The 24038-nt window shown below is 42.1% G+C and overlaps 1 protein-coding gene across 1 annotated transcript in view; it reads left to right on the plus strand.

The window, feature by feature from the left end:
* Positions 1 to 22303, plus strand: part of LOC308311275 (sodium- and chloride-dependent betaine transporter-like) — a 29794-nt gene extending 7491 nt beyond the window's left edge. Inside the window, exons 5-16 of the mRNA XM_080757921.1 lie at positions 853 to 973; positions 1462 to 1512; positions 4100 to 4229; positions 5140 to 5274; positions 10893 to 10996; positions 11670 to 11794; positions 13955 to 14067; positions 15237 to 15368; positions 16137 to 16239; positions 18091 to 18191; positions 19097 to 19243; positions 20356 to 22303. Coding sequence (XP_080614047.1) covers positions 853 to 973; positions 1462 to 1512; positions 4100 to 4229; positions 5140 to 5274; positions 10893 to 10996; positions 11670 to 11794; positions 13955 to 14067; positions 15237 to 15368; positions 16137 to 16239; positions 18091 to 18191; positions 19097 to 19243; positions 20356 to 20520 — 1427 coding nt within the window. The 3' untranslated portion in view covers positions 20521 to 22303. The remainder of the gene's footprint in view (positions 1 to 852; positions 974 to 1461; positions 1513 to 4099; positions 4230 to 5139; positions 5275 to 10892; positions 10997 to 11669; positions 11795 to 13954; positions 14068 to 15236; positions 15369 to 16136; positions 16240 to 18090; positions 18192 to 19096; positions 19244 to 20355) is intronic.
* Positions 22304 to 24038: the final 1735 nt, after the last annotated feature.

The raw sequence follows: 24038 nt of genomic DNA on the forward strand, positions 1-24038 counted from the left end.
CCACTGAAACAGTTCATAGATCGAAGGGACAGTGGAGTAACCAGGGCAAGTTGGCAACAACCAGAGGGCGAGAGGGGACTGCAAAGTGCCATCCAGATGTACTGTGTTTGGTGAAACAGTCTTCTCTGTTAGAGCCTCCCATCACTGGAACAGTCTCCCTATAGAAGTAAGAGAGACCTCCAACTATTTGACCTTCAAATTTAACCTTAGGAGTTGGCTTAAAAAAAGCAAACCAAATTTGTAATCATGAGTAATTATCAGCTCCATTTGTCACTGGTGTCACTTAATCACATTTCACTGTAATGTGTCTGTCCCCTGCACTATGTTTACTTGTTTTTGTATGGATACATTTATTACCACTTTTAACACAATGTTCCACACATGCAAATTCCCGGGTTTCTCTGGGATTAATAGTATTTTATTTACCGCCTGTTAACTGTTTTTAGCATCTGTCGCTCGAGCCTCCGGTAAAATACATTTGAAAACATACATTTGAAATAAAAAACATAGAGATGTTTTGTATTTTATTTAAGGTGACATAATTTACAACAAGGCAGTGTCATGAAGAGCCCGCTCTGGTGTTCGCAATAAAAGCTGCGGTTAGCCGACCAAACCCCAGGATTGTAGGATGTATAAACCACAACCTCTTCTCTTTATCGAAGATTTACACCAGGAAGTTACATATTGTTATGGCTTTTTACTTTCTTTCAAAGGTCCTTATAATGTTGTACACTTGTAATGCATTGGTTAAATGTATGTTAACAGTCACCTTAGTTTAGTTTAGTCTATTTGTGTTAACCTTTTTTGGTTAGATGAAATACTTAAATTATGTTTTTGTCTGTCTCTGTCCAGAGATGTGTCACAACCGCCTGAGTGTCTACGCCAACCCCCACATGTTCAACACAGACTCCAGCTGGTCCTTCCTCAGCAACAACACCACGCCCTCCTACTACTCTGACGACTACGGTGACATGTAAGTTTAGGTTAGGTTTTATTTATTAGCACGTGCAAAAGTCAAAAGCAGAAGAAAGATATTGTGCAAGAGAAGTTACAAGCTAAAAGTATACACATTAAAAATACCAGTAATACATTCAATGTTTAAATACAAACATAAACCGAATTATTTGCACAGAAAATATGTATAGCAAAAGATATAAACGATAACCCCAATACTGTAGCCTGAGAGACGGGTGCTTGCCTACACCGTCGTCCAACAAACCAAACATAAGGGTTCGGCATTGACATCATGAGTATAATCTCTCAAGAACAGATTCTGAGCAATTCAAAGGAAACAAACAGCTGAGGGTGCAGATTGATTTACAAAACCACACCCGTGTGAACTGAGTGGTGCAATTCCCCCCCCCCCCACACACCTCTCTCTCTCTCTCTCTCTCTCTCTCTCTCTCTCTCTCTCTCTCTCTCTCAACATAATGACAACAATGTATTATAATTATTTTTCAGCAATGGGACCACCATGTTTGGAATCAAGTCGCCCGAGGAGGAGTTTTGGATGTAAGTGACAACACATACACCCATCCGCGCATGTATGTACGCACACACGGTTACACGCATTCTCAAAAGGCTTAGATTCAGTCTTCTCCCGGTGTTTTGCCCAGGTGGACGTGGTTTCGAGCTTGGGTTTAGGCAGTTTCTGTGAGGTTATGGTAAAGGTTAGGGTTATGCATAGTGTTTGTTCAGGTTAGGGTTAAAGATGGAGGTGGATCACCACCAGGCAAACCTTAATGAACTGAATAAAAGGCGTGTCCACATAAAAACAACATTTTAACAACACCTTTTAAAAAAAAGTCTTCCTCCTTATATGATATTAACACCTGATGTTCAAGTTTTCGGGTGGAAAAAGATCACGGCACTCCATCTTTAAGGTTAGGGTTTAGGCATATTTTGGGTTAGGGTTTAGGGAGTCCCCTCATGAATCACTAGTTCAATCCTCTGGTGCTGCCAGATCATTGGTTCATGGAAGCAATCTTCTGCGGTAATGTTTCCCACACAACAACATGGGTTTCTTCTCGTTTATGTATCTCTGGCACGATGGAGTCATGCCAGACAGACAGACGCACAAAGAGATGAACCAGGAACAGTACATATTTTCTACTTTCTTCAGTTTTCAATACTTACTTACTAAGTTTTATAATTACTTCTGCCCCAGATTACTTCAGAGGAAAATATTGTACTGTTACTACACTATACATGAAAGCTAGTTACTTTGTAGCTTAAAAACATTCTGCACAATGAGTACTTTTACTTTTTGTACTTTAACCTTTGTACTTTTACTCAGGCACATTTTTTATACAGGACTTAAGTCATAGTCCCGTATTGAAGTCCGCTTGCAATAGAGTACATCTACATTGCATCATTGATACTTTTACTTAGGCAAACCGTGTGAGTCCTTTTTCCACCACTGACCAGGAACGGTCCCTGCAAAACAACATGGAAATTATTCTGTCGTTCTGTTAGTAGAGTGAGTCCCCAATCATCTCTGTTTACATACAATAATACCGGTATGCAAATTCCAACAGGTTTTGAACTTGATCAAAGGATCAAAATGTCAGGGGGCTTTCTTTCGTACGTGGGTGCAATGGTGCATGCTCGCCACGTGATGAATGAATTCCTGCTTCCTTTTGAGGCTCAGATGTTGGGAAATCAGAGGAGAACTTTGCTCTGCGCTGCCCAGTACAGATCAGAACAATATGTGTGCTGGCTAAAGCCAACCCCGTAGGCAGACCGAAACATCTGTATTTATGTTGCAGATGTTTCCAGACTCTTTATGCATTTGAGGAGGGAGTCCATATGGACACAATGAAAGGGGAAAATGTTTGGAATATATATTCCCCCCCGCCCCCTCCCGCCCCATGCTGTCCTGCTATGATGAATTGGTAGAATGTTAGAATTATTCCGTGCTGTATGTTGCAAAAGAATAGCTAAAATCATTACGGGCGTAGAGCAGTGGTTTCCCTAACGTTTTAGCCCAACATCCAAAATAGAAATTAGACGTTTGCCCCGGGACCCAAACTAGTGAAACATCTACAAGTTTGTGAGCTATTTTCACTACTTCTTATTATATTATTTTTTATTGGATTTATGAAATACTTGAATTTGTTGGGGTTTTAATTGATGATTTATTTTTGTATCTTTTGAAATAATTGCGACTGTATGTCGCCGTTTACTATGAAAACCTGCAAAACCTGTCAGTCATGTCTAACCTGTCAGTCAGTCACCCTTAGATCTCCATATATGGAGCTGACCTGTTCTGACATTCCATAATTATGTTCATATGACCTCATCAAACCCTGTACCTGCATATATGGCCAGTACAGAATTAATTCCATATGTGGATCTGACCACCCATGCCAAAGCGCCCAGCAGTCTGCCGTCACCGAGGCGGATGTGTGCACGCGACCTCGCCCACAGTAAATACCCACAATGGTGGGTATTTACTCGCAAGTCACAAACCATAAAAATGTATCCGTGACTCACTGACATCCACCCCAAACACACTGTGGAAGTGTACACTTTGAGATCCTACATAACTGTGCAGAATTCACTGTTAGTCAGGGAGCTATCATGTATCTGGAACACACATATATATGCTTCCATTACATCATTAGACAGCATAATGTAAATGTCCACATGTTATGCTGATGATACTCAATTTTATAACAAACCCAGACAGTCTTTTATAGTCTGACTGCCTGATAGCCTCCATAACTCAAAGGATTGTTTTATCATTTTTCTACCGGGACCTAAATTATTTGGCTTGGGAACTTGGCTCACCACTCACCAGACTAAAGTTAAAAGTTAGCAGCAGGTGCCATTTCAGATTAAAAGAGTAAAGAGTGGGGTCTCCTCACTGGGAAGCGAGTCAGTAGGATACAACAGCAGTGACAACACACGCATGTAGCAATGTGTCCTGCAGGGCAGTTCATGTGGTCCTGGTCAAAAAGTTAGAAAAACACAAAAAAACCCACAAAAGAGGTAGAATATGGAGATAAGAGGTGTCCGACAGTGTGACAATATGGAAGGGGGGTGTTATAATGTGGTGTTTACCAAGTTTCTTTCTTCTCCTCCTCCTCTTCTTCAGGTTACGTGTGTTGAGGATGTCAGACGACATGTCTGTGGGGCACATCCACTGGGACCTGGCCTTCTGTCTGGCCGCAGCATGGGTCATATGTTACTTCTGTATCTGGAAGGGAATCAAGTCCACAGGCAAGGTGAGGACCTGCTCATACAGCCAATCAGGCCCTGTTTGTGACTTAATGTAGCCGAAGTTACAATAGAAGTAGAACACAATCCAAATCCATATACATTACATTTTAGAATCAGAGTAAATTACAAAAGAACTTAAACAGAGAAGTACATCAAAGCAAAATAACTAAATTCAAACAGGTGCAAACGCCGCGCATCATAGTACCAAAACATGGGAGACAAATGAGCATTTGTGCGCAGAGCAAGTTCAGTCAGGGAACCTCAGTGCACTCAGTGCAGTCGCTGCCCAGACCAACATTGGGCCACCTCAGCATCACGCTCTCATTCACATGATTCACTCAGCCAATCACACACTCACTCCATCTTCATACCGGCTATTTAAACTAGAAGGGTTTGCACTCCCCCTCCTACTTCCTTGCTTGCTGCTGCTGATTCTGCTGCGCTGCTGTATGCAAACCTTGCTGCGCACCCTCCTCCACCCCAGCTACCACCTGTCGTTTTGGATCTACTGTTTAGGTACGGGGGATTCGGAGTCCCTATGGTCGGGATTGATGCGCTTGATCTGAGTACCTAAAAAGCAGATCCAATACATCGCCAAACCATAATAAATATATTGCTCCTCTTATATTCAATAAATATATATTCCATCCATTCTTGAGTTGTCCTGACTGAATAACTGTCAATCAATGACTCAACACAAACCACACAAGAGATGTGTTGTTTTATAAGATATTGAGTTTCATTTGATATTGTGATATTGTCCGTGTTTGGAGAACACTTCTTACAGAACTTGGGATAAATTTTTACTTTTTCACTCAATAGAACCCTACATGCAGTGAATGCAAACTTCTGTGTGTGTGTGTGTGTGTGTGTGTGTGTGTGTGTGTGCGTGTGTGTGCGTGCGTTTGTTTCTAGGTGGTGTATTTCACTGCGACGTTCCCTTACTTCATGCTGTTCATCCTGTTCGTCCGTGGCGTTACGCTTCCGGGCGCCGCCACGGGCATCAAATACTACCTCATGCCTGACCTCTCCAAGATCGCCGACCCCGCGGTAAGACCTCGCTAAGACACGGAGGACGTTGTGAGCTTGTAGATCGGCTATTTTCAGCAAGGGTAAAATCAGCTATTACGATGCCATCAAGGTTTGCCAAAATACAATTTAGACTAAATCAACTATAGATTTAGTCGACTAAAATCTTATATTTAGTAGACTAAAACTAGACTAACACTAAGAACTTTGCCAGGCCTGGTGGCCTAACCTGGGACGAGCGATGCAGTCATCCGAACCAGAGGAATGAAGCTTCTGACATACAGTTCAACTTTTGGCTGCGGTGCCCCCTATCAGCAGAAGTGAAAGTGCAATCTTTTTCACATGAAGAGCCATGCTTTCATTTCTGTGATAGTCAGCGTGCCATACTTTATGATACCAAATCCAATATTCCCAGCTGATTTTGATTTTGATTGATTATTTTTATTCAAGATTTCAGGGTATACAGTAAATCAGATAATATAGCAATATATGTGACAGACCCATACAGGACATACCAAAAAGATGTACATATAAATGCCATAACCACCATAAGCTAAATATTGTGGTAGCATAAAAGAAAAATAAATTGTATAACCTTACATCAGGATGTAATGACCATTAAACTCCCCCCAGTCATAATTTGTGGATATACCCCCTGCTCTAGAGACCCCTCAACAAACTACTTTGCGTTCATGATACATGACATTTAACAACATGCTATATCACACTTAAGAATAATAAGAAATAGGCCCCTCCCGCTAATTTCGGAAGGCAATTGCAGACAAACAATATGGAATATCAACAAAAAGCTATTTGAGTTATTATCACAAATTGCTCATGTGATCATTTGTACTTGATTTGGTGAAATAAATCTTATGGTATGGGTCTAAGTGAAATTGCTTTTTGTTCTGCGTTGTAAACCTCAAGAGGCCCTTCTCAGTAAGTAATACTAATGTGAATTAGATCGGAGGTAAAGATATAATATATATACAATACAACAATAAACAATAGGCAAGTCATATGTTTTGGTGCCATTTCAAAGTTGGAGAGTTTGATTGTGTAACTGTAACCCAAGTAAACAACTCTGCCAGTGGAAATGATTGCACAACTCCAGACCAGTGGTGGACTCAAGTACTGTACTTTAGCACACATTCCAGGTGTTTTTACTTTACTGGAGTGTGTTCAATTGTCAATACGTTTACGTCTACCCCCACTACATTTCAGAGGCAAATGTTGTGCTACAATTATTTGAAAACTTTAGTTACTAGTTGATTATTATGACATGATATTAACCACTTCAGCCCTATATACTTTGACTGTTTGAAAATAGCCGATCTACAAGTTCACAACGTGTCACATCACTGAACTTGCAGATCAGCTATTTTCAAAGGATTTTCATGCATTAAAAAAATGTGTTAAACAGAACATTCTGCAGAATGAGTACTTTAGTTACTATACTACATATATTTTGATGCCAATAATACTTCTGCACTTTTACTCGAGTACATTTTGAACACTGGACTTTTACTTGAAACAAGAGTATTGCTAGATGATGGTATTGATACTTTTACATAGCCTAAGGAAAACAATGGTTTAAAGTGCTCATGTGGCCTAATAGTCGCTTCCTTTTGGGCTCGTTGTCATAGACCTGGCACCTTATTTCTCTTCCAAAATCTGGCAACACAGGTTTCGTGTGCGGTAGCAGTCTTAATACGTTTATAAAAGGAAGCTAGCCAGCTAGGCCCATAACCTTAATTAAAACAGCTTTTTCCACAACATCTGAAGCAACATGACGACGTGGGGACAAGTTGAGTAAAGTTGAGTAAAGTTGATTCACAGATTCGCTCATTTTGTGGTTCCACAGATAGAAAGCCCATTTGTTTTTCCCATACAGATTTCCAAAAATTATTTATATGAATTATTTTAAGCCTGGAATCAAGCCATCCAGGATCCTGGTGAATAATGATTCATGATTCACCATGATTCACTCATGATTCATGATTCACCATGATTCACTCATGATTCATGATTCACCATGATTCACTCATGATTCACTCATGATTCATGATTCACCATGATTCACTCATGATTCATGATTCACCATGATTCACCATGATTCACTCATGATTCATGATTCACCATGATTCACCATGATTCACTCATGATTCATGATTCACAAAAAGGGTATCTCTTAGCAGACCTACAAGATCGTAGCGTGCCACTCGGTGGCACACTATGAGCTTGTAGATCTGCTATTTAGATCTGCTATTATATACTAGCTAAAGTAGTATATAATACCGGTAAGATGCCTGAGGGCGGGAAGCGATCTCGCCCTAAAGGGCACTGGCCATATATGGAGCGTGTCTTGAGTGAACAGGGTTTGATGAGGGCCCTAGGGCCGGGCCTTAATTTTCGGGCCTGTTGAGAACTCTAGTTTTCGCCGGCTGCACAAAAAAAAAAGAAGACTCTACGGAGAAAGAGAAACTATGGGTGACATGCTTCCAGGAAACCGCTTAGGTCCTGTTGGGCTCTGCTGCTGGGTCCCTGATGATGTCATAGTGATGTCACGAGACCTGGGCACAATATATGGCGGCTTTCCCCATGTATGGGGATTTTGAGTTACGATAAAATAAAATAAACAGGCTGAGAAAACTCATTTTGGCCGCTTGTATCCACAATCTTATTCTTTCGGTCATGACCCAAACTTCATTAACATATTTTTGGACCGTAATAGAAGCGTGTGTCCGTCCGTCCGTCCGTCTGTCTGTATCCTCACAGCAGACACATCATTGTGTGTCTTCACAGCTCAAGGTCAATGTCAGCAATGTGGGGTCAATTCCTCTCTGTCACGGTCACCCACTTCCTGTTTTAAATACCGCCGTCCAACAATGTGTGTTATGATATGTGCATGATAGTTTATTTTGCAGTACTGCTTGCCTTAATTTGTCTGTATTTGTGTCTGCATGCATGCATTGTGAGTGTGTGTGTGTGTGTGTGTGTGTGTGTGTGTGTGTGTGTGTGTGTGTGTGTGTGTGTGTGTGTGTGTGTGTGTGTGCGCGTGCATGCATGCGTGGGTGTGTGGAGATGGATTTGGGACAGCTCTGTTCAACATCAAAAGCTTTAAATCTGATCGTCCATTTCCGGCTAACGTTCCCGCAGAATAGGGATGCTATAGGGTTCAAGTGGTTAATGTAATAATCACACAAAATCTGTTGCAGCCCCCGTGTAGTAACTCTGAGTACCCCCGAGGAGGGTCCCGGACTCCCTGTGTGTTTATAAGAGCAAGGAACGCGACTGCTCAATCAACTCAACTGGAATATCCGAGGAATCTGTTAATCTGACTCTTACATTTTAGTGTGGAAGATTGATTCTGGCTGCTGGCAGTCTTTAAGCCAATAAAGATGCATTGTGTCTTTGAACAAAGGGGGGCAGTCAGAAGAACTGCTCCGAAGCATCTTGGGAATGTGGTTTCCCTACTCCACGATTGTGCGAGCCGAGGCGTACAGCTCCGCTGGCAATTAGAAGCCAGATGAGCACACAGTCAGTCAGTCAGGAAGTTGTGAGAATCCCCCCCCTCTTTCTTTTTGCGTGTGGGGAAAAAGTTCACAGTGAAAGCAGCTGTGGGGGTCAGAGGGTCGAGGTTACACAACTAACGCCCAGGCAAATGAGACTGACTGAGTGCAAGCGTCTTTATTCTCTCCTCAGAGGAAGTGGACCTCCAGTGCAGTTGAAAGGGGTCCGTTGTTGCTCGCGTGCGTACGGTGTGTGTGTGTGTGTGTGTGTGTGTGTGTGTGTGCCCACGCTCTGCGCGGAGATGGATTTGGGACAGCTCTGTTCAAAATCTAAAGCTTTAAATTTGCCTCAGAGTCTGTACAATGTCCTTGTTTGGATGGATGGATGGATGGATGAGTCAGAGAGGCCAGTGTTCCTCACATACGAATGGGAGTGAGGGGCTCTGGGAGCTGCATGGGTAACGGAGCGTCATGCAGAACGACCAGGCCAGGCAGAGAAGTAGTCGTTCAAGAGGTTTTAATCTCAAAGAAATCACAAGAAATTTGGAAATAACTAGGACTAGGAATACACACAAGGAGCTGAACACATCATATACGACGACAAACTGACAAGGGACTGTCACTGAACACACTGGGGCATATAAATAGACAAAGACTAACTACACACAAGTGAACTGAAATACACAATCAACACTGGTATAGGCTTACGGGCAACAGAACACAGGTGGCTAGAGTTTCACTAATGCAGGGAGGTGAGACAAGGCAGGTGACAGCAAACAAAGCAGACTGGAAACAACAGAACACTACTACATATGCGCAGCGGCACAAGTAATGCTACCCAATTGACAATTCATTGAACGAACACACACGTGCACACGCACACGCGCACACACACACACACACACACACACACACACACACACACACACACACACACACACACACACACACAGATGACTGTTTATATTGGCATGAAGCAGGCTTTATTTAATGGTGCTGTTGACCTGAGACTAATGACTTTTTATTGACCTACAAGGAAAAAACGTAATGGCAACCAGATGCTCGTGCTTATCTTTCCTCACCGGGTGAAACGTTTCAACTCCCAGTGTGGGACGGGTGGCTTTGAAAACTTAAAATTGCCTTATATTATTTCCTTTATTATCTTTTGTCAATTTTGCAAATTGTCGAGCTGTATTTTGGTATGAGAAAACATAAGTTTACATTGCTAAAGTGTCAAAACATAAATAAAAAACAATTTAAGGTGGCCTTGGTGTGGTTTGAGGGTGACTTAGGGCCGATTCATACTCCTATTTTAGAGCAGAATAAAAGTCGGTTCGGCTCTGTAGAGCCTACAATTTGACGTCATTTGAGGTTCGGGGGGGCGGGTACCGTCCTAAAGTCGGCTCTTCGGTGCTACTGAAAATTTCTGACAAACCGAAATCATTTCGGCACTACAGCGCCGAAACAGCGGTAAAATAGGAGTATGAATCGGCCCTAACACTTAAACATTTCAGATGACTAAAATGTGACTAAAACTAAATGGAAGTTTATTCAAAAGACTATGAGTGGCCTGGACAGCTGGCGTAGCTGTCTGGGCAACTAGGCTGTCATTTCAGTAAAAGCTAAGGTAGGGCAAGTTCACGATGTTGTGCTTACGTGTATGACATTTTCGCCATTATGTGCGGTTATTTGCCTTTTTTTGTGCCTATTTTCCTCTACTTTTGCAGATATTTGCCTCTTTTTTGAGCATATTTTCGTATTTTTGTAAAAAATATATAATCCACCCGGAACTACTATATATGGCAGCTGCCATAACTTGCCATACCCAATTAACGGTAATCCAGCCTGGCAGCATGTCACGGGTTCAACTCCCGACCCCGACGACCTTTGCTGACACGCGTCAACCCCCCCCCCCCCCCATCTCTCTCCCCATTTCCCTGTGACTGTGTGTACATAATCAAGTAAGGCATAAAAAAGCCCCCCAAACAAATATCAAAAAATATTTCAATAAATGAATAAATTAAAGACTATGATTAAAATCAAGATTTTCTGTCAGAATCAAAACTGTCCCTCACCCTGGCCTCTCCCCATCTCTGCCTCTCCTTCTTACTCCATCTCTCTCTCCAGATATGGCGTGATGCAGGAACCCAGGTATTCTTCTCCTATGCGGTGTGTCAGGGAGTGTTAACTGCCCTGGGAAGTTACAACAAATACAACAACAACTGCTATAGGTCAGTAGCAACACGCATGGGTCGCACACACACGCGCACGCACACACACACACACGCACGCACGCACACACACACACACACACACACACACACACACACACACACACACACACCGAAACAGTACAATTGTATATCGTATGTTTTCCATACATTTCACGAAAACGCCCTGCTCTGCTTGATCATACTACAAAAGCATCAACACACACAAAAGCATCAACAGTAGCTTGTCGATCTGCTACTTTTGAATTTTAACCCATTCTGACCTGAGATCAGATTCATACGAGGTTTCCACGGGACACACACTGGTCTGATTAACCCATTCTGACCTGAGATCAGATTCTAAAAATGTCAGTCGTTCTTCGAATTTTTCAAAAATAGCAGACCTACAAGCTCGTATCGCGCCACTCGGTGGCGCGATATGAGCTTGTAGATCTGCTATTTTTCAATAGCTAAAGCATAACATGATGCCAACACCAAAATGGGTGCCCGGTCAGAATGGGTTAATCTTGAAAAGTGACAATTTTGGACAACAGAGAGGATAGTCTCTGAAGACTAGCCTCGATACCCAGGCTTTCATGTACTGAAGACAGACTGTTGACTCAAAACTAGGGGCCGCTGTTTTTCCGTTATTTGCCGATGGGATTCTCAGTGGTTCCGTGTGGTGGTTTCACAGGGACTGTGTGGCACTGTGCTGTCTGAACAGTGCCACCAGTATCTTTGCTGGTTTCGCCGTGTTCTCGGCTCTGGGATACATGGCTCATGAACTGGGCGTGGATGTTTCCGAAGTCGCATCATCTGGTGAGTACTTTCCTTTCCTTCTTTACTTCTGTTTTTTTATTTTATTGAATGCTTTATTAGTAGTGATGCACGATATAATCGGTAGCATATCAAAATCGGCCATATCGGCCATAAAAATGCCATATCTGTATCGGATCGGGATGACGCAATAATAATGTGACCGTCAATGGCTTAATTTGTACTTGTAGCCCAGTCTGTCTGTCTGTCTCTTTTGTTTTGTGTATTTCTGATGTTTGAAGGCAGACGTGTCTAGTATCTCTAGTCTAGAACAAAAGCCAAATCAAATACGATCTAAAATAGTAAGTAAAAATAAACTTTCACTTGGAAAAAGTGATTGAATACTTTATGAACAGGCTTTTGGCCAAGCCCCTATCGGTCAGAATCGGTATCGGCAGATATGACCCAGCAAAATAATCGGAGATCAGATATCGGTCATAATTTCATAATCGTCATACAATCAGACGTTAAAGGGGGAATGCCACTCATTTTGAACAGTGAACTATGCCATTAACCCATTTAGTGCACCGACGTGATAACATGACAACTTCTTGCAACATGCAACTACTTGCAATTGCTTGCAAACAATATCCCTAATCCCTTAAAACTTAATTTTGAAAGAGACCAGTGTTACAGTGTCTTTTAATGGATGCTGTGTTTTACTTTTGCTCCTTTTGAATTTGAACCCTGAAAAGTAACAGTTTGGGATAGGTTTCTGCTAGTGTTAATTTCGTTGACTAAAACTAAAAACTAAAAGCAAAAGTTTGTTGAGTATCTGTTGATCTGTTGAATCTGTTCACAGATTAAAACACATTTAAAACAAAATAAAAACTAAGCTATGATGACTAAAACTAAGTCTAAATATATTGACAATTTTGTCAACAAATAAAAACTAGACAAAAATGTTAGGGCGGGACTAATGGAGAAGAGTCAATACGACGGCATCAAGTCCTGACAAAAAATAAATACAAAATAAAATTGTCGACAAAATCAATTTTCTCGACTAAAATCTCAATGATATTTATATCAAAATGATATTTAGTCAACTGAAACTAGACTAAAACTAAAACGTTTCAGATGATAAATAATCAAAAGTCTATCACTAAAACTAAATCTAAATTTGCTGTCAAAATCAACATCTGTATGAGAGCCTAAGAGGTTGTGTTTTGGAATGATTTTCACAGCCATAGTCGGTGGCATCCGTTTAATGATTAGTTTATTAAAAGGGGTGTGAGTGATATTTGGGGGGGTTAAAGGCCTGCCTGGGTCATCACAAGACTTTTATGTTACAAGATGTTGACTTTTACTGCTGTAATTCGTCACCCCGAGGTTACAATGAAAAGAGTACATAAAACAATGGACTCCATGACCTTTTAAACTAGCCTTCTAATGTATTATAACTTGCCAGTGGTATGATATATGCAAGTCTTCATAGGTCACTGGTGAATCACAATAGCACATCTGTGCTGTGCTCTAAATTAAATGAACCTCTTTCTTTCTTTCTTTCTTTTTGTCTTTTTTTTCTTTACTTGCATGCATTCGGTATGGACAATAAGTGGAACTGCTATGTCAACCAATGTCCAGTAGATGGCACCTCATATACAGTTTAAAGAGACACAATATTCTTACTTGCTTTCTAGAGCTGAATGGCTGCAGCGGTCAATAGTCTGTTTGAACAGACATATGTCCACTCCCTTAACTCTGAGTGATTATTTATTTGAAAGGAAAGCCATCATGATTCTCACCATTACCCCATATATATTTGTTAATATGTGTTCATTAATTTACACCAGATTTAATCCATGAATGTGAAAACTACCACACAGGTTTGTAGCCTGTACAATCTTGGTGGTTGTGACATTGTGATTTAGAAGGCATTTGTAGAATCGTTCTTAATGGCTTAACCCATTCTGACCTGAGATCAGATTAAAAAAATGTCTTCTACATCCTTTTTCTGAAAAGGCGATTTTTCAAAAATAGCAGACCTACAAGCTTGTAGATCTGCTATTTTTCAATAGCTAAAGCATAACATAATGCTAACACCAAAAGGGGTTCCCGCCCAAAATGGCTTAACTGTTTGGGGTTTGCTGTGTAGAGCGGGAAAGAGAGCAGACAAAGTACAGAGTCAACGGTCAAGTTCAATGTGTCTTGTGTGACCACTAGGTCACGGGCTGGCCTTCATCTCCTATCCTAGGGTTCTGTCCATGCTGCCTGGATCCAACTTCTGGGCTGTTCTCTTCTTCCTCATGCTCTTTCTGCTGGGTCTGGACAGCCAGGTGCGTGCTCACAGCTTATAGATCTGCTATCATTTTATATATATTATATATAATTCTTTGAACATTAGAAGTTTAGAAGTTTTGACGGCTTGACGTTTTTCCCCAAAAAATCTGGAAATGTTATGATGATTACATCATCACATTTATTCAGTCTCGGTAGTGCAGTTGCGGCACAGGCCCTCATTTTTTTCAATGTGAATCAGTGGCAGAGGCAGTTAGAAAATAAAAATCACACCCATGTTGAGGTGACGCATTGAAGCGACGCATTGTGAGCTTTTAGATCTGCTATTTTTGAGGGGCACTAGCCCCTCCTATGTCCAGCTTTGAGGGTTTGTGCACACATTGTGTTAACACAAACATTAGATGCCATTGATAATGAATGGCTAGTTTTACATCATTGGCCCAACACAAACGCCAAATGCCATTGACAATGAATGACAAGCTTTGAGTGTTTGTGTAAACACAAACATTGCGTAAACTCAAACATTGAAGTTGCAGTATCGATACTTTTCAATCTATCTTCATATAATATGTCCTCACTAATAATCATGATAAAATGGCACGATTCTTTTCCTACTCAGTCTGTGTCTCATAGGATTGCTGTGGGCTGTTTAGAAACTGTTCTCCAGTGACATCATCATTAGGCAGATTTTGTTTTAAACAAGGTTTTATTTTACAAAAATGTTTAGATTTTCATTATCGTGAGAATGATGGCTTCCATTTTCGCATTGCTACTTTTCAGGACAAGAAAGCCTTCAGTTTCTATTAGCTTGTATTCCCCATCGATGATGTCACTGGAGGACGGTTTCTGAACTGCCCACAGCACTATATGAGACACAGACTGAGTAGAAAAAGATTGCGCCATTTTTTCATGATTATTAGTGAGGACCTATTATATGAAGATAGGTTGAAAAGTGGTGAAGTGGTCCTTTAAGCAAAACATTTGAGTACTTTTTCCCACCACTGCTTATTGCTGCATAAAGCCCAAACTACACCAAAGGGACAGGTCGGGACAAAACGGTTTTTAAGGTCAACCACACCAATGCAACTCATTGCAACTCAATGAGTTGCTTTGGTGTGGTTGACCTTAAAACGATTTTGTCCCAAGGAGTCCCTGATGGTGTGGTTTGGGACAACGCGAGCACTGACCGTTGGTTTCCTTCCACCAGTTTGTGTGCGTGGAGAGCGTCGCCACCGCCGTCACGGACATGTTCCCGGGGGCGCTGCGCGGCCGCAGGGAGCTCCTGGTGCTCGCCATCGCCGTGTCCTGCTTCCTGCTGGGCCTGCCCCTCGTCAGCCAGGTATACGCCTAGTAGAGACGGAGAGGAAGGAGAAAGGGGGTTTCTCAAAGAGGGTGCCTTAAATAGACATTTCACCGCTGGAAGAAACTGCAGTCACTCAATAGTATTTGTGGTAGATAACAGTAGCACAATTTTAAATTTGCACCCTATGGCCAGAAACAGGCGGTCTTACTGAGACAACATGTAGTCCAAGGACTATTAAAAGAGGACGGGAAGCGAAGACCGCACGGTGGACTCCATGTTGCTCTCTGGAAGGAAAGAAACATGCGCAATTGAGGCCAAGGAAGCTGAACGCAGAAGTGTTGGCTGCATATAGCCCATTCTATAGGCTACTGTATGTTGAAACGACATTGTTTCAACGTCGTCTAATTAAGCCTAGACCGCTAAAAAACTTTCATTTTAGACGGCCATTTAGACGTATTTAAGACGCCTAATAGCCTGAAAGTTAAGCAGTGGGTGAGTCCCTTAGGGACCCAGTAGGTTAGTTAATAGATTCAAGTGGTTAAGACTGTTACACCACACTTTCCATCTACCATATGTGTACGTACCAACACAGTTAATTCCCCACCCAGGGTTTGTTCCTTCAGTTCTATGCCTCTGTGTGTGTGTGTGTGTGTGTGTGTGTGTGTGTGTGTGTGTGTGTGTGTGTGTGTGTGTGTGTGTGTGTGTGTGTGTGTGTGTGTGCGTGTGTGCGTGTGTGCGTGCGTGCGTGCGTGCGTGCGTGCGTGCGTGCGTGCGTGCGTGCGTGCGTGCGTGCGTCTGTTATAGGGAGGGGCTCTGATCTTCACACTGATTGACACCTACGGTCCCAGTGGAACCAGCCTGCTCTTCATAGCCTGTTTTGAGACCGTCGTCATTGCCTGGGTGTATGGTACGTTCTGTCACTGGCGGCTATTAATATAGGACCAAAGTCTTCTTATCTGGCCTGGGTCACGCTTTTGTTTCCCCATTCTGAATTCCCACAGCCGTGTTTAATACCGTGGCGTATAAGAACTGTGTTCCAAAAATAAACAAATGGACTCATATGGATATGAAGCATTAACAGACGATGAGAAAACGCTAATATTACCGTCTATGGGATTTCAGAATGGGGGGAAAAAAACAGACATTCCGGTAGGAGGAGACTCAGAGTTTACCGATTGACCGATGACCCGGTCATCAAATTATTGATTGATTATTGATTCTAATTTTTTAGGGTGAACTAGTCCTTTAACCCAATAAGACCTAACTCCAGTCTTCTGAATCAGTGGTTCTCAAAAACTTTTAGTGTCAACGAGGATCCCCAAATTGGTACCCAGAAGAGATGATTTAAAAGATTTTTTACCCTTTCAAGATTGTTCTAAAATGTTCCAAAATAGCAGTCAACACCACTAGGCTAAAATATAAAATGACACAGCTATGCTTTCCCAGTTTTAATGGGTAAATATAGAGCCAGGATAGAGGCACATTACGGTAAGTCAACAAATAAACAAAACAAATATAAATATAATATATAATATAATATAAATATCTAAAAACAATTGGCTTTTCTTATGATTTGAATCCACTTTATGTACATTTTAGATTGGCCAAGATCCCAGATGTGGATCTTGGATAAGCTGGAGCTAGTTTAGTTAGGAGTACTGTTTGGTATTAAAAAGATTACCGTTTCCTCTCAAATTTCAGGTTTACATTGCCAAAGGAAATACCAAAGGGGATTAAGTATCATGGAGCAATATTCAAGGAATCAGTAGCTACAGTAATTTAATAATGTTTGTTTGTGTACTCTTCAGTCAGTCAGCCAACATTCCATTAGTCCCACATACATTTTTCCAAATTACCATTGGTCTGACGGTCTCTCCTAGTCAGCCAGTTAGTTTGTTTGTGTGTGACTTGGTTGTTCATTGTTTTGATGTAAAGTGTCCTTGGGTTCATGAAAGGCGCTATATAAATTCAAGCTATTATTATTACTACTGATACGTCATGACAGGAAATATATCTATATATTTTCAAAGTGACATGTCACAATAAAACAAAATAGATAAACTACACAATTTAATTATCTTGCTTGTAATAAAAAAAAAGGCTCATGCACTTACTCACAACAAGACAACAAACACTTAAGGGAAATTAGTACTGTAACAGATAAACGCTCCTTGCCAATTCACAACACGTCACTGAGATCACGTCTCAGCAACAGGAGAGAATTCAGGACCTTTGTACCACCAGCCCAGTGCATTTGCCCATCTGTTATAGTGTGTTCCCTACGGTAAGAAAACAGACATATTGACTGCATGTGATCTGAACTAGGCCAAGGACCCCTTAGCTGAGAATGAGACGGAGCAGGGACCCCCACTACTAGTACATAGTATTGTATAAAGCTGCGTTGCAGATTCGACCTATTCATAGATTTCATAGATGGCTCCATAGACTTAACAGCCGTATCATCAGTGTTGTGTGAATTAATGGCGTTTCACATTCAACCACTTGTCTTAAACCCTCAATTCATAGTAAACTTGACCGTTGACTGTGTACTTGGTTTGCTCTCCCACCTCTACACTAAATCTGTTGCCGAAAATAGGTGAACTACAAGCTCGTAGATCTGCTATTTTTCGCGAATGCTCCCCCAGGATAGGGATTCTAGGGTTCAAGAGTCCCCGGGCCCGCTGTTGAAGACCACTGCCCTATGAAAATAGACAGGCTGACCGTGTGATCTCTAAACGTTGTGACGGTGACTTCACAGGTGCGGACCGTTTCTATGACAACATCGAGGACATGATCGGGTACCGGCCGTTCCCCGTGCTGAAGTACTGCTGGCTGTTTGTCACGCCGCTCATCTGTGGGGTGAGGCGCACGCGCACGCACACGCGCACACACACACACACACACACACACACACACACACACACACACACACACACACACACACACACACACACACACACACACACACTTAAACTTAAACCCTCTATTCCTAGTAGATCTCTTTGCCATAAAAATATGATCTACAAGCATTGTGAGCTTGTAGAGCTGCTATTGTTGATGCTAGATGTTCACTGTTGTACGGACAGCAATTGAAACGCAGTCACTGATTGCCTGATCAATTTCTGGTAGGCCGAAGTCCAGACTGATACCGTGGGGCAACATTATGTGAGTGAATCCATGTTATCAGTCTGGGCTGGCAAAACACGTCTCGAACGAATATGTTTTGAGCCTGTTGATCTGCTATCTGGGGCGGCTGTGGCTCAAGAAGTAGAGCAGGTCATCCAATGATCCATGGGCCGCCAGTTCGAATCCCGGCTCCGCCTGTCCACATCGTCGAAGAGTCCTTGGGCAAGACACTGAACCCCACATTGCCTCCAGTGGTTGCCACCGTTGACTGTTCGCTGCTTCACCTCCCAATGTATGAATGAATGGACAATTGAAAAGCACTTTGAGTAGGCATGTATAGTGCATAGAAAAGCACTATAAAAATGCATCCATTATTATTCTTATTTTAGAATGAAAGGGAATAGTTTGGGACATAAAATATTATTGTTATATATAACTAGAGTGGTGCCCGTTGGAGCCTCTACAGCGGTGCCCGTTGGGCAATGCTGTACGCAGTCGGTGCAGTCGGTGGGGCGAACGGTTCTCGAGTTACGTGGATTACAACAGTAGACACACACAGACAGAGACTTATCAGAGGTATGACAGGCCTAAATGGGTGTTAAACGTGAGTGTCCTGTGTTCCCTGCACTGTGCTGTAGGTGACCATGATGTACGACCTGGCGGTCCAACAGCCTCTGATGGTGTACGACTACGTCCCCAGTGTCTTCACCACCTCGCTCTGCTCCATCCTCATCATCGTCCCGTTGATGTGCATCCCCGTCTATATATTTGTTGCACTGGTGCGGGTGAGTGAACCTCACTACTACCTGGGATGGTACTGCACAACTTAAAACCCATTCAAATCGGGAAAGCAGTCTGGGAGATCATAAAAAAGAAGTTAATTAAGTCCTCGGCAGACATTGAGTTCACTCTCACTGCGTTGAATTGATTACCTTGATATAAGGTTCACAGCGGGGATTTACACTAACCTTTGAAGCATTGCCCGGTCTCGCATGTACGTACATCCGTTTCACGAAAATTCACCTGGTCGTTTGTCGTCGTGTTGAAAAATAATCTAAACTGCAGATCAACAACAAAGAGCGAAGGACGAGAGCTCCACTGCATGCCGCCCTTGCCCGTTCGAATGCATTGAGCCTCAACTTCCCAGAAGCCCCTGCAAGCCAGTGATAGGTCAATATCCGGTTACGTCATCCCAAAGCGTCATCTTCGTCACTCTGTCTGAGAGAAACCTGTCTTAAAAGTTATCAAAAAACGACAAATTGGGGCACGGTGGCACAGTTGGTAGTGCTGTCGCCTCACAGCTAGAAGGTCCTGGGTTCGATTCCCGCTCGGGGCGCTGTGGGTGCTGGCGGCGTGTTTCCTCCTCCGCGTCATCAGTGCCCATACCCGAAGGTGGGGTTGGCGAAAGGGCCTTTCTGTGTGGAGTTTGCATGTTCTCCCCGTGTCCCCTAGGGTAGATACCCTCACAAAAACATGCAGTAATCCTGGTCTCTAAACTGCCTCCCCCTGGCCAGCCGGGGCGCCTGATGGAGGGGAAAGGAACTGGTTGGAATAACGTGTTCCTTCCACGCGCTACGTCCAACCAGGGAATCTCCCCCCTGTCAGGTGTAAAGGAGCAACTTGGACACTCAAGCATGAAGGAAGCATGAGTTAAGTCTGTTGCTCTCCCCAGGTTGGCGGAGGGTGTGTAGAGCCCAGGATCACATTAGATGATTGACACAGGGGTGAAAAATGGGTTACAAAATTGTGGGATAAAATAATATATAAAAAAAAAAAACGACAAATTAAACATATAAAACAAAAGGCGGGTTTAGCAGGGAAAGCCAATTGGAAAAAAGACGGGTTTAGCGTCAAACTGTTAATATTACCTTTTAACAGGACTGGGGTTTTCTTTCAGAATCCCAACGGTATGACCACTCCATCCAGTGACCTGCGCCAGGCGTGGCCACACCGACCCATCCTGACCTTGTGTAACGTGAACGTCTTCAAAGGACGGGAGAAGTCGCCCAGGAGCGACGCCGAAATGGACGAGAAAATGATGGTGGAAGCCACTGGTGTCTGATGTATGGTAGTCTCGCATAGCCAGACAACTATTCCACAATCTTTTGAATGCTATAGAGTCTGGAACTACACCTCCTGAATGGTGAATAGAATCTGGAACTACACCTCCTGAATGCTGAATAGAATCTGGAACTACACCTCCTGAATGCTGCCTATACAATATACTCTGGAACTACACCTCCTAAATGCTGAATAGAATCTGGAACTACACCTCCTGAATGTTCTATAGAGTCTGGAACTACACCTCTTGAATGCTATATAGAGTCTGGAACTACACCTACATCTGACAACGGAAGCTGTTCATTCGCGAAAATATTTTAGAATCTCAGCTAAGCAACAAGCTATATACTGCATGCTTAGGTTAGATCATTTTTATTTACATTAGGACAAATGTGTGCGACTGTAAAGACAAAACGTATTTGTGCTGGAGTTTTTATTTATTTATTTTTATGATTGTTTCGGAGCAGGGGTCTTCAACAGGGGGTCCAGGGCCCGTAGGGATCCTCAGAGTTACTACATGGGGGGCGCCAAATCTTTTGTGTGGTAGGAACTGTTTTTACATTAACCAGTTAAATCCTAGCATTCCTATTCTGAGGAAAACTTTAACCAAAAATAATAACAGATCTACAAGCTCACAGTTAGCTCCCTTACCCCTTAACCCTAAACTTATTTGCCATTTTTTACTAATTTGAAAAACATTTGAAAATAGTTCAACTAGCCGATCTATACATCGATAGGTTGTGAGCTTGTGGATCGGCTATTTGAACTCTTTTAAAAGGTTTAAGTGGTGGCGCAAGATAGCCCTAAATGTCTGGACATACACATTAAAACACCCCAAACGCCCGGGGTTATTTAATCCATTAAATCAGAGCGCCCAGCGATTTATAGCAGCGGAGCACATTTAGCGACGGACCAGGTGCTATCCCGGGTCCAGGCACCTTGGCCGTTAGCCCAAGTCTGGCAGTGTGCCGCGGGTTCGACTCCCGATCCCGACGGCCCTCACTGCATGTCACTCCCCCATCTCCCTCCCCCATTTCCTGTCAGCCTACTGTCTGTCTACTTTAGTTGTTACTGTACAATACTTTAAAACAGTTGTCATGTTGCACACATGCTTAAAATAGCTCTTATTTGCGCCGCCCTCGTTGAAAACGATGTATTTCCAACTCCAGCTTGTCTCAGTTCAGGCTGCATGAACAGCGCTCGAACGCTCGGTTTCTGCCCCCTCAACATCATAACTCTTCTATTAGATGGCTCTGGCTTGATGTAGCCAAAACACTCGAAAACACTCGAGGAGGCGATCGACAACAACGGGAGGGAGGTATCATAATGACTGATACACTTGCTGAAAATAGCTGATCTACAAGCTCACCACACAATGAGCTTGTAGATCTGCTATTTTCAGTGACTTATACTGGATCTCTTGTCCACTAGTCTTAACATCCTGTGAAAAGTCTAGTTTTTATTTGTTGACCAAATTGTCAATATATTTAGTCTTAGTTTTAATCATCATAGCTTAGTTTCCATTTAGTCCGTGAAAAAAGGTAGTCGCCAAACATGTTTTGTCATAGTATTAGTCGACAAAATCAACACTGGACAGGACTCTACGCAGTAAAATGCTCAATGTTAGAGACATGTCCATTTAGTTCTACTTGTACACTCAAGTTAAATTAAGGGTCTAATAGGCCTATTGTTATATTTTTTATATATATTTGGACGAATATGTGAAATATAATACATCCACAGAGCTTTTTTAAAAGGTGTGAAATAAAAGTATTAAAAAAACATATTGTGAAAGAATCATTTTTTGAATTGTGTCGCATCCAATCTGTTTACCTCTCTCTGTAATGTAGCCTATGTGTTGCACACATCAAATTAATGAGTCCATATCAGTATCAGTGTCTTGCCTTGCTCATCATCAAATATACTATTTAACTTTTCACCAAAGACGGAGTGCCTTGAATTATTTTCTTTTCAAGTCTGCAATTTACAATTTGACAAGCAGTACAACTTGGAGGAAGGATAACTTTTGTCTATATGGTTTTACCTGTATCACCAAAAGCACCCATCTAAGAGCCACTAACAGATCCCTGCAGCGCTTCCATTCCTCTATTTCCATATCAGTCTCGAGTTGAGATATGATTTTGGGGGGTCGTGGCCTGAAAAGGTTGAGAACGTCTGCATCACAACAGTGTTGATTTTGTCGACTAATACTAAGACGAAAAATGTTCGTCGACTACCTTTATTCAATGACGAAAACTAAATGGAAACTAAATGAAAAATAAGCTCTGATGACTAAAACTAAGACTAAATTGTTAGGAAGGGACTAATTAATAGAGATCCAGTATAAATAAAATACATGTCATTTTACACTTGGTTGCATGCTGAAAATAGCAGATCTACAAGCTCACAACGCATCGCAGCATGTAGATCAGCTATTTTCAGAAAGTACAAAATATATAAAGGCTACGATGGCATCAAGGCCCGGCCCAAAATACATTTTAGTCGACTAAATCAACTATAGTCGACTAAAATGTTATGATATTTAGTCTACTAAAACACTAAAACATTCCAGGTGACTAAAATATGACTAAGACTAAATTAAAACTATTCAAGGGACTATGACTGAAACTAAAATCTAAATTAGCTGTCAAAATCAACACTGCAGTACAGGATGTAATTGTAGGCCCTGACAGAATTCTGTAGCACTCATTGGAGTGCATGTGCCCCCTTGTGGCGTGGTGGAGCTATTGCTCGGTATGTGTTGTCTTGCAGGAATCGAACACAGTGACTACTTTAGTCAAGACAAATGAGTCAAATGACATTAAAGTTCATGAAATGACACTTATGCATGAACTTTATATATATATTTTATAGGCTACAATTAGCTTTTACTACTATGAAATCTACTATGAACTTGAATATGAATAGCTCAATAACACAAAACAACAGGGTCCCATGCAGTTTAAATATGGGGGGGGGGTCCCCAGTTCAAGGATGATTATTTTGGGAGGTCGTGGCCTGAAGCTGTACTTTGTTAGCTACCAGGGCATTGTGTAAAACCAGAACCTACCTTCCTATGCACTGTCAACGTCCTGCAACAAGCAGCATGTCCACCATTTTGTAACTGCAAATACAGATGAATTATATTAGCTTTAACATTAACATATTAAGAGGAAATTCATCACAACATCTGGTACTAAGCTTTATGCCCCTCGATACATAGTTCTGATGTGCACAGGAAGTAAACTCATTCAGCAATGTCACAATAATATAATATCAATATTAAATAACGTTTTTAGCTAAAATCTTTGATTCTGGGGGTGGTGGGGTAACATCTTCTGAGATGGGGGGGGGGGGGGGGGGGGGGCTCCTTGACATGAAATAGTTTGAGAACCACTGCTACAGAAACATAGGTTTTAACCCTGTGAGAACCACTGCTACAGAAACATAGGTTTTAACCCTGTGAGAACCACTGCTACAGAAACATAGGGTTTAACCCTGTGAGAACCACTGCTACAG

This window comes from Protomyctophum bolini (assembly GCF_963924005.1).
Source record: "Protomyctophum bolini genome assembly, chromosome: 23".
NCBI classification, from domain to species: Eukaryota; Metazoa; Chordata; class Actinopteri; order Myctophiformes; family Myctophidae; genus Protomyctophum; species Protomyctophum bolini.